The sequence below is a fragment of the Aricia agestis genome, chromosome 6 (genome assembly GCF_905147365.1).
Source record: "Aricia agestis chromosome 6, ilAriAges1.1, whole genome shotgun sequence".
NCBI classification, from domain to species: Eukaryota; Metazoa; Arthropoda; class Insecta; order Lepidoptera; family Lycaenidae; genus Aricia; species Aricia agestis.
The window spans coordinates 1,161,039-1,173,494 of NC_056411.1; the positions used below are offsets into that span (position 1 = coordinate 1,161,039).

General features: G+C 36.9%; 1 protein-coding gene across 7 annotated transcripts in view; it reads right to left on the reverse strand.

Moving 5' to 3' along the window:
- Positions 1-4,343: 4,343 nt before the first annotated feature.
- Positions 4,344-12,456, reverse strand: part of LOC121727556 (protein madd-4) — a 316,241-nt gene continuing 308,128 nt past the window's right edge. For all 7 annotated transcript variants that reach the window (XM_042115445.1, XM_042115443.1, XM_042115442.1 and 4 more), the window contains 5 exons: positions 12,084-12,186; positions 10,192-10,345; positions 9,188-9,330; positions 8,259-8,427; positions 4,344-7,235 (listed from right to left, as the gene is read on the reverse strand). In XM_042115445.1, coding sequence (XP_041971379.1) covers positions 7,129-7,235; positions 8,259-8,427; positions 9,188-9,330; positions 10,192-10,345; positions 12,084-12,186 — 676 coding nt within the window. In that variant the 3' untranslated portion in view covers positions 4,344-7,128. The remainder of the gene's footprint in view (positions 7,236-8,258; positions 8,428-9,187; positions 9,331-10,191; positions 10,346-12,083; positions 12,187-12,456) is intronic.

Below are 12,456 nucleotides of genomic sequence, written 5' to 3' on the forward strand. Positions count from 1 at the left end.
TATTCTAAAACAAGCAGTTATCATATTGATAGCGCGTAAGACGCGAGCTAAGGCGATTTGGAGAATATATTTAGTTTAGCTAAAAAAGCCGAGCTTTGTGAGGGCTCGCGTCGTCACACCTTTTTTTGGTGCTCAGGGGAAACCCTTTATGGGTGGAGGCTTACCCACTAAAACCTCGCGTCGTCACACCTTGACCGATTGATGATATGGTTTATCATCTACATTAGATCTACATAATATATATACAAAACTTTGACTGACTGATGATTACACATCTACATAAGTATAAATAAAAATGACTATGTAAAGTGTACCACAACATGTACAGATTGTGGCATACACTAGGTTAAACGATGTATGTAATATTATATTAAGATACTTATGTAAGGATCTTTTGTTAACATGTAACAAATCTAAATAATTGAACTCTATATATTACAAGCTGTACTTCATTGCTATTTCAAACATTAATTGTTCAGAAGAAGTAGCATTTTCAATTATTTAAGATTCAAATTCAATTAGCTGCAACAGAAGTTTAATTTGGCACTTAGACAAACAAATAAATAAATTTGTACGAACGTAACGAATGGGCCGGCTCGACCGGTGAAATACCACGTTCTCACAGAAAACCAGCGTGAAACAGCGCTTGCGCTGTGTTTTGCTGAGTGAGTGAGTTTACCGGAGGGTCAATCCTCTACCCTATTCCCTTCCCTACCCTCCCCTATTCCCTTCCCTTCCCTTCCCATCCCCACCCTCCCCTATTACCCTATTCCCTCTTACGCAACTGCAGCTCTTCTGATGCTGCGAGTGTCCATGGGCGACGGAAGTTGCTTTCCATCAGGTGACCCGTTTGCTCGTTTGCTCCCTTATTTCATAAAAAAAAAATCCATCATAACATTTTTATAGTAACAAGTTCATAACATACCCCACGACATGTATAGCGTTTGCTCCGATGTCCGATCGACCTGAGCTCTCCAACTTTACGAATTATGAAAACATTTTTAATGCAGCGGGCGAACCGGGTAAGTGGGCTTGCTGGATTCTATTCAATTCTGATTTCAATTGACCGGGATTTAATACGTAGGCGGGTCGGTTTTTGAACGCAGATTTCGAGTGTGTAAAGTGCAGAAACTAGGGTCTTTCATGTTTTTATCCAAAAAAGGCATAACCCTTTTTATTTGCTGTATATGCCTAAGAGGTTATGTACGTAATTGAAGTGTCGAGTGTACTATCAGAAAAAAATATATTTATAATATTATGTAGTTTGGTCGAGTAATGTTGAGTTTAACCCATAAAGTTCATATACCTAGCGGAATAGAGCAACAATCTCGAGCTGTCAAACGAAACCAAAATTGGTTTTCATCTGTGTGAAAAATATATGTACGTATACACTTACTTACACAAGCATGATTGAACATGAATTCTATGAGATTAAATTGTCCACGTGCGGCACGTGCCGACTGGACGTAAAAAAAGAGTGCTGCTGTCATGTATCACACGTCTCTTTTTACCACGCAGTGTTACTGATAGTAACATCTCTCTTGCTCAGGCCTTTGTTTCTCTATTCCACTAGGTATATTAACGTTATGGTTTAACCCAAATACACAATTATTTGGCTAAGTTATGTAAGAGTAGACCTACAGGTCTGCCATTTTCCTATGAATCAGTTTATCTTATTAGTATTGTACGTGTTTAATGTTTATACATCCATTATCCATGCTTACTATACTTTATATGTTAAAAATAAGAAAGAGTGTCCTCGTACCTCACTGTTTGTTTGACTTCTTCACAAATCGCAGCTAAACCGATTTTCATGTTTAGTATGAAGATATAGTTTTGGGAAAGGACAAAGGGAGATTTAACGTTTAATTTAAGGGAGACAATACGTGTTTAGTGTTTTAGTGTTAGTGTTAGTTTTTAGTATTATTATATGTTTGTTAGTCTATAAGGTATTTATAATATGGGCCAAGATGCCTAAATTAAATAAATAAATAAAAAATAAAAAAATAAATAAATTAACTTTTACTCAAACAAGTTGCGGGCTATGGCCAACTTGCTCTAGTAACATAATAGCATTATTTATAATAACAAACACTGGATAGTGCTTAGAATTCTAAACAATAATATTTGCTATAAAACTCACAATAATGCTAAGTACTCATATACGGTTTTGCTCGATCGAGCAATAACTTCGAGCAAAACCCGCGGCTCGTGCTTTCGTCCACACATTCAGCATTGCTCGAGAGTTTTATTCTAAATCGATATATTTAATTCCATTAAGCCGGCTCGATGCGAGCCTTCGAGCTGTCAGTTTGGCGGTCCACACAGTAATTATTACTCTATTTGGAGTAAAACTATCGAGCAAAACCGCATGTGAGTACGAAGCATAATAGAGACTATTAGACTATAATATATATAACAATAATAATGCACTAGGAGTTCAAACTTCAAAGTAATTTCTATCTATGTATAGTATACAATACAATACACTATACAGGACTAATGAACAATCACATTGATTGCGACGTGTATTGATAGGACATCGTGTACGGGTATACCGTCAATCTTAATCCTGTCGTCATAAGGTTCATATTACCTGTCGCATATATTTGGGTCATCGTGTTGTAACTGATACGATTAGCGGTTGTTTGCTAGACGGTTCAGTGGTTCGAGGCAGTGCATAACGTAAGCCATTAAAACAGGAACCGGGACACATTATAATGATTACAAATTACACAGTACCTGAGGACAGATGAGACAACACTGTGAAAGGACAACGGACTTTTCAGATGGATATAATAATACTGAGTTATACGTCCGACTGCCTACATCAGGTACTGTATAATTTGTAATCATTATCTTTATATTTGTAATTAATGGTGTACACAATCATGTGATTGTGTACACCATTGAAGAAGGATAAAATACGGAACGCTTCACAAAGATCAAAAAGAAAGATATAGGAAAGATTTCTTCTTTGTTTTTTTCTGAGGTTGTTGTGGACTATAATGGTTAATGGTTTTTAAATGGTTAGGGAACTGTAATAATGTAACTATTTAATAATTTTAAACGACGTGTTACCATGAAAGTAAACATAAAATATGGATGACTAAAAGTATATTTAATGTAAAGATTGAGAGAAAGAACGATTGAAAGAGCATTATCGATTGAAAGAGCATTATCTTAATTCTCAATCACCGTAATTTGTATTATTATGTATACATATAGTATTTATTTATTATATTCATATTATTATTTATTGATTTTATATATAGGTTTTATATTATAGTCTTAGTATAAATTATTATTAGTTCGATATTGTTGTATATATAGTTGATTTAGTTAAATTAGTTAATAGCTATTGATTATGCACGTCCTATCTGCTGTCTTTTAAATTGTATCTCTTCGTAGGGCTGCTGTAAGAGATTTCTTTTAGAAATATGCAGTTCCTTTGCGTCGTCTTTGTGTATTAATTATATCTTTATATGTGTTTTTTGTGTACAATAAAGAGTTAAATAAATAAATAAGAGTCATCTATTCTAGTGGCTAGACTTTTTGCTGACTGTTAACTAAAGTTCAGAAAAAAGACCAACTGTACTTAGAACAAGAGCTAAACTCTTCCTATTTTACTCTCAACTTGTGCTTGTGCAACGATCATTTTCTATATGAATTGTAGAAGAATCTTGAGATTTTTTAAAGTTTTTGCTAGAAGTAGCAGCAACATCAGACGTAGGTTTTTGCCTTCGATGTTATGTGGTCTAGAGGCCCTCGACTCGGAGTTCATGGGTTTGATTCCCGCGTTTCTAAGTCGATATATATATACAGCATAACAGCATTTCCAAGTTTTTTAAGGTAATTAAGGCTGATGATCTAATTGTTTAGGAAGATCACAATAACAAACATATTTCTTTGTTTGCTAATCTTATATATAAAATTCTAGTGTCACAATGTTAGGCCGCGTACTCCTCCGAAACGGCTTTACTGATTTGAACCAAATTTTATATGCATATTCAGTGGGTCTGAGAATCGGCTACTGGGTACTTTTTATATTGATAAGTGCATTTGTTGAATAAATAATAGTAAATTATTACAACTCGAGACTGACGGTGACCATTGTTTGTGCGACGGGATAGCGATGAACGTTGCCATGGTGACATACTTATTTAGTCACTTCAATAAAATAATACGGGCGAAATACTTTATATGGCAAAGAAACGTTTGCCGGGACAGCTAGTATAATATAATATTAGACAATTGCATCTTTACATATCAACTTTTAGTCCATTGTTGAGTTCAACAATGTTATGTATGAGGGTCAAAAACCTAAGAAATAAAACAACACATTCAGTAACTTAGTCATATAATTTATTTTTATATTTGAAAATTTGGTAGGTACAATATACATTTCCGTCTATGTACTATGAAGCTAAAAATAATATTGCCAATGTTTAATACTTGTTGAACTCGATTTAATACTTTTGTGAAAATATTTTGTATTAAAGTTTAATCTCCAAAGAGAGCAGGACAATTCAGAATCGATAGTATATTAATAATATTACTAAACAATAATGACGATGACAAGTTACATACTATAAAAAGTTTTATAATAATGGTGAATGAATCTATCTGTCCTCGAATAGCAACAGAATTTGTCTCATCATTAAATTCTCTTTTAAGGGCTTAATACAGAATATTTTCCATGTAACATTACAAAATGTACTAACTACGTAGTAAAACAGAAAATATAATTTTAATTTTACATTGTTTCAGATACCCTGACGTAGTACTCTTCGAACGCAAAAAGCGAAGTACGGTCACCGACAAAAGTGCTATCTTTGCTATTTTATATAATTGGCAGTTACAGACGATATGATTTTGTGATTTAAACAATACATCTTACTTATTGAGCTATACATTCGTCACTAGGATTAAATTTAAGCTTTCGGCTATCGCTGGCAGCTAAATACAGCACAGTTTCGGGATATAAACGAAAACGTTTAAAACAACGGACGGTTCACGGTCTAAACGAAAAATAAACATTTTCATATGACGATGAATATAAATTTTAGCTGCGAGCCATAGCGCCGTATTCGCTAGGTAAAAATAACAGATTTCACGCACAATTCATAAAATCGGATAACATTTCACTTCGAACCGTGTTACGATGGCTATATCTAACTAAATGGTCGAAAAAATATTTGCCTAACTCCCATTCCACGAAGGGCACATATCATCCACGCCGACTATATACATTATATATTTAAGCGACTTTATATTGCTTTTATCATTAGAATTTAGTATACAATATACGAATATATTTTTAATATAACTGATAGTAGTAATGCTCTATTTTAGCTATCTATGATAGTCGCGAGATAAATTTCGATCAAAGGAATAGTAACAACTCACATTATAAATAATTTTGAATATAATTCACTAAACACTTCACGCGAGTGTCCTCAACAGTTTTGGCTTCGACTACGTCCCTATACATTCATTGCATCAACTATTTTTGTGCAACTTCAACGATTCATTTAATTATATATAAGCGTAGCGAGTGCTTATATACTATATAATATGTGTATTTACACGTGGCTATGATCGTACAAAATATTTCTTCTAAATATTTTGTTGGCTACTTACGCTAGAATATATTAAAATACAATATTTAAAACAATTTACACTTTCGATTGTGGAGAATGCTCACAAAATGGAATGTCGTTGAATATTTAAGTTATTATTTTGATAAAAGTATTCTCTTTAAAGCTCCGGGCGAAATGTGGGAATGCAGCGCAGGATGAGAACTTTATTTAATAATAAACCACAGAACTAACAAAAGGAAAAAGGAAAGTAAAAAACGCTGGAACGTTTTAACTAAAGACCAGAAAATGGCACGTCATACTTTGCATACAATCATTCATTAACATAATAAATAACTACACACTAGTTACAAGAACATGGTACTTTTATAAAAAATTGTGTATTAGGGTAAAGTCCGGACATGGAGCACGAGAAAATGTACGTTGACCTATCCTCACCTGTCCTTTCGCGCGCAAATCTATGCGGCTCTCTTTAATTTCAAACCACGTTTTTATTCTCGCGTTGGCATAGATAAGAACTAGATATATTTTTGTGCGCGAGCGAAAATGGGCAAGTAGTGATGGGTCAATGTACAAATTTCTGCATGTTCCACAACCAGTCTTTAGCAGGTAACTTTATTTCAGGCGATGAAAATTCATTATCCTATATTTTTATACTGCAAGGAATTGTTTTTTTTACTTTGGAGATTGAATTTTATTATTCCATAGCTAATTTAATATTTTAACAGAACACACAGTAATTCAAAATAACAATAGTTTACATAATTTAAACTAGTGTTTCTTTTACAGCAGCGTTATTAATTTGCAGAGTTCTTAGTCAACTTGTATTCGACAATTCCGACAGAGAAGTAAGGAATAAGATGTATGAGATTGGACATAAGGCATCGCAAGCGTGTATGTCACTTAGCGACGCGTTATGTCAAATCCCATACATTTTTGACTTCTAAGTAGGCTGTTAAAATTGTCAAATGAAACTCGTCTAAGTACCCAGTACGCTGTACGCTGTATTTAAATACAATCACGACTAGATTACCCATTCGAGTTCCGTATATTCGCGATATAAAACACTGATAATCTCGTATAACTATTTAAGTACATTTGATTTAACTGAAAGTTCATTGAAGATGTTGCTAGTAAACAAAAAGTCATTCAACATGTCAATGTCAAACTTCAAACGTTAATTGACGTATGACACTTGACGTTTTCGAGATAAAAACTACACCGAGGCGGGCCAAAAAGCTTCGCTGATGGGTCTACCACTCGATATTTAAAATTAAAAGGGTAGACCTATCAAAGTTCTTCTTCCCTGCTCCACTCAATTCTGAAAACGTCACCTGTCAACGCTGACACATGTTACTGTCAGTGTCAAACTGACGTAGGATCACACGATAATACTTATGTAACAATTCCGTGGGTAATCGCACCCTTGTTGCTCCACCAGACTAACAACAGAGCAAAGTCTACTCGAGCCACTCTGACATTGGCAACTCGTTGAGTCGGCCATACGAAAGAAGGAGAATTCTTTGGCCTAGTCGTCGCAGGTCTTGCAGCACTGGTCGCGGTACCGCCGCAGCGCGCACAACCGCATCGCGCGGACGTTCTCGCAGAATCGAGACGTGTCCTTGCAGGGGACATCTGTTGAAAAAATGGAAGTGTGAAACTACCCTCTGTTTTTATTTCATTAAAAAAATGATTTTGACTGTCTGTTTGTACAGCGAAACTATTCCGCTCATCTCTACAATTTCTTTTGATGAGGTTTTTTGCCCTGAAAAGAGAATATAATCACTACGTTTTGCCCTACTGAAAAATCAATAAAATTTTGTTTTGGTTTTAGCATCATAGAACCTAAAACTGTCAAACTAACGTGACTCATTCTAATTGGCTACAAATCCAACGAGTCATTTATTTCAACTTTATTCGCCGTATATGTGAATACTATTTAAAAAGATCCAGGCAGAATCGTATGTTTATTAATATTGGATTAGAATAGCAGATTTCTCCTGCCATTGTATGCCATATCTGATATCAGTGGCACTATCGATATGGAACTCCAAATAAATACACATTCATCACGCGCGCGGGTTGACAGTTTTTGTATTGAATTGACAATGGCCGTCACTCCGCCGTATCGCGAGAGGTTATTTGTTAATATTTCCTTTTCACTTTACATTGTCGCCTCCCTTTATTCAATCTACCCTGTCCTCGATGTAATAAATTTATATGTGGGCGAAATGGCAATACTTTTATTTGTGAAGGAGGTTCCTTGTGTTTCGTGTTAGTATTATTGAGTTATGGTAGTTAGATATTGATATATTTTGTCCTTATTGATATTTCATATCTCTCTGTTAAATTTATTATAGCTTTAATAGTAGGTTCTCGAAACCAAAGCGTACGTCGCTACACAATAAGACTCCATATTCAGATACATGAAGCAGCACAGCGTACATCAGTTAATATTATGTACTACGATGGAAACATAGATTCATCGTACATTGTACAATATATTCTACATAATTATACAGCCATCATTACTTTTCCTTTTGGTCATAGTTGGTAGAGCGCTATAAGCTAAATACAAAATGTAAAACTTAACTATACACAAACTACCAAAACCTTTCTTATTGGCCATAGTGGGTAAGCACACAGAGTACTACTAACCCGTCGTGCACTCGACGACACAATCCCGCGTGACGTCAGGTCGCGGCGAGTTGCAGGCCGCAGCGGGCCGCTCGCGCCGCGCTTCCCGCCCCCGCCGCCGTGCCCCCGCGGCCCGCCACACGCAGCGCAGCACGCGGTGCTGACGCGCGGCGCCGCATGGACCTTTGCACTATGGAATGGGAAATGTTAAGTTGCTTATGAGCTATGATACTCGCAAATCAGACACACGGCAAATACGTCGTAATTTGGGTAGCCTCTTTTATCGCTAACTATTTCCTCGATGAAATCAGCGATTTAAACTGGCGGGAGCGTATAATTTGCGTTGCTTCTCTATTCCCTCGATAAAATTCGCGATTTACGGCCTGTTTCACCACTTCCTGATAAGTGACAAATAGGCTATCCACCAATTAACTTGACAGATCAAGTATGGAGAATCTGTCAAAAAAGTTGTGAATAGCCTATTCGGCACTTTATCAGAAAGTGGTGAAACAGGCCCTTAGACTGCGGGGAGCACGAGAATTGGGCACAGTACAGCGTTTCGTAGACGGCTACGAAGCAACCGTAGCAGAGCTACGAGAATAGCGTAGTGGTGCTACGAGAACACCGTAACGGTGCTACGAGAACACCGTAGTGGTGCTACGAGAACACCGTAGCGGTGCTACGAGAACACCGTAGTGGTGCTACGAGAACACCGTAGCGGTGCTACGACATCAGTGTACGAAATTACCAACGTACATTGTTTGCTACAATGCAGCTCTAGGTTTATAAGTTATTAGTGACGCGCATCTACAGCTGCTTTAATATGGTCGGTCGGCTTTCTCTCTATGCAAGGCGCGTTTAGTTCGTGTAATCGATACTCGTCTGCAGTCGTTGCAGTCACTTTCCGTTTAAACCATCCTATTGTATTTACAATTCAAGCAGCAGTATACCTTGGTCCACGGGCCGACGACCCACTGCGGGTGGCAGGGCGGGGCGCGACGTGCACGCTCGGGCGGCGCGCTGTACACGCACGCCGCGTCCGCCAGCCGCACGCCCGCGCCGGAGACGCACTGCACGCGCCGCCGCTGTACCGCTGGGAGACAGAATTCGGGATAAGGGACTATTTATGCAGCGTATTAGTAGGGCCAATTGATAGATTGACGCAATATATACAACGTCTGAAATAACGACAGTGCGCTGCGACCTGACCGCGTATGCAAACGTCGCATTCCTGGAAGATCTACCTTTTGACACCACTCACATTTCCACAAATGTAATATTTCGTTCGGATGATAACGCTTCATAACGAAATCATTGGACTTCTCTTAACTGAATCGAATTCACAGGCACAGATAATACCACGGGATAAACCATTTGCTTCTTTTTATTACTACAAAATAATATACCTGATTATTTTTCCGACCCAAATATCGACCAATAGAATTGCACCATTCGACGTCACGTGGTACAACCTACATGGTATTATACTGATAATTTTTTGAAAATTTTCTCTGGTAGTTGCTATATATAAAAAACAAATTCTAATTCTATTGGCCGACATTTGGGACGGAAAAATAATCCCCCGAATACCACACGAGCTTCAAAATTATCTGGCATTTCCCTCAAGGTTCCCTGCAAACAAATGAAGGAGTATTATAAGTGAAAATTTTTATACAATGCGCGCAGGAGTCACTCGCGCAGTTTCGCAGTCTCTACCGTCCGCGTCTCGTTATCGACCTTGTACTGGTGGGAATTGGGTTTAATTTTTAACGTTGTTAGTGGCGGCCGAAAAGGAAGATCTTCCGACCGAGCGAGATAGCATACTCAATCAGGCCGAAGCCCACTGACGTCATTTCAGACGTTGTATATATCTTGCCGTTCTCCGAAACTTCGATAGCGCGATGCAGGAATGTTAGGCGAATTGTGGGTACCGCCACAAATTTAAATCGCTTACCAGCTCCACTAGGCAGACATCTCGGCTCGGACCATGGCGCGGCGGTCCATTGCGCGCAGGAGTCACTCGTGCAGTCTCGCAGCACGGCTGGCGCAGAGAGACGGGATAAACACTCCTCCGCCTCCACCGTCCGCGTGTCGTTCTCGACCTTGTGCTGGTGGGTATAAGGTTAAAATTTAGTTAACTCTAAGAAAGCTTTGTTACGAGCCATGGCTCTCTTGTCGCGACTGCTCTTCATATTAACTTTTTGCAGAAGAATTTTTGCAAGTATTAGTATAATTATCAGGTTTGAATGTTGTTACAATATAATATTTGAAAGTTGCGTTGCCGAACAATATTTTTTCCCCACTCACACATATTATCTCGCGATTTTCCAAACGTATTTAGGTAGTTAATAACCGATTGCGATCGGTTACTAACTACCTGATTATGTTCAATTTTAAAAGGAACTAACAGCATTTAAATCTAATAGAATCACATCACAATATTTCGATCGCATAATTTTCTTAGGAATCAATACAAATCTTGACCTATACCAAATTGCATTTAACTATTATGTTACAACTCACAGAGTGGCCGTCTGTTTCACCAGTGAGCCGACCTAAGAGCTGCATATTAGCAGCCTTCAAACTAATATTGCCTCTATAGGCGAGTTTCGTGGAAGCCGACAAACTCTATTATTATAACGTCCAAGGGCCCTTCAGGACTTGTATAGCCGCCAGGTATTCAGTGTACTTCAAAGAGCCTATATCTAAGGGCTTTAGTGACATTTTCGTTAGAATAAAGCCGTGAAATCGTCTCATTTCCATTAGAAATTTCAATATAACGACAGATAATCTTACGTTAGGGCCCCGTGTAAATTGATTGTACCACCGATGGTGTGAAACGCAAAATAAATAAATTTATAGTATTTAGTACTATTATATAAATTTATTTATAGTACTATATATAAATAAATTTATAGTATTTAGTAGAATAGTCTCACTCTATTAGGTAAAATGTTTGCTTATGACTTAAGTTATATTTGGATTACTCTTCATTCATTTTATTTATTTTCTTCATCCTTTCGCACTATTGGCACCTACACAATTTTGTTTCTGGACACCTAAAGGTTGATTGGTAGAGAATGTCATCTGGCATTAAGTCCGCCTATGTACTAACATTGTGCAAAAAGCATAAATAAATAAATAAATAAAATATTTAATAAATATCTTTAAGTTAAACTTCAGAGTATCCTTAAAATTAACAATGTCCGTTCGCTGAACATGAAGACATTTGACCTTTAACCTATCGCTACCTAGTTTTCGGTACCTAGGGTATTGTATGCACAGTTATTGTGTGTAAATGAAAGAGACAAGTAGATATAGCTCAATGAAAGTATTTCTACCTGTTCAGGATGTAATTAGTAATTAATTAATACAGTGAAACTCATTACATAAATGTTGTCAGTAATAATTAGACCGAAATCGATAATTCAAATATTCATTATCACTGATTATTTAGAGCGTTTGGGTTTAGAATAACGGATTCGCTAAACACATGTGTTTCAGAACATTCATATTATGTGTAAATAACATTGTAAATAACCACATTAGCATCTGACCAAACCGTTAATTATGCTGTCACTACGGGTGAAATATAAAAGTAACAAATAGATACAATATTTAAGTCATCAATAACTATTAATTTCATTAGAACAAAATATATAATAGTTTTTAAAATATAAATATTAAAAATAGGTGTAAAATCAAATAGGAAAAGAGGTTTGATCTAAAAAAATGTAAACTGCTAAATGCTGCGTGTTCAAATGCCTTTAAACAACATGATATTACTTCGCATAGGATCGTATAATATATGCAATGTAGTCGTTAAGATAATATGGTTGTAAATACCTGGCATACAGCTCCCCTGATCTGATGCCCGGTCTGTCCACAGGGGGCGCTGCACGGAGACCAATCAGTGGTCTTCCACACGTACTCGCTCGCGTCTGCAGCTCTAGTGGAGAGAATATAACTTGTATTAATATTTCCATAATTTTGTCACAACTAGTATTTAAAAAGTATAATATTCTAACGTGAACCTGTTTGTCTCACACAAACAGCTAGTTAGAAGCTGACAATTTGATTGCACTACTACAACATACTGTATGTAGTGTGTACTGTAAAATTTAATGTCATTACCCATCGCGACATGCGGTGTGCACATTATGTGCAATGTGTATTTAGTGTAAATAAAAGTAACAGTTTCCATAGCTAACCTGTTAAA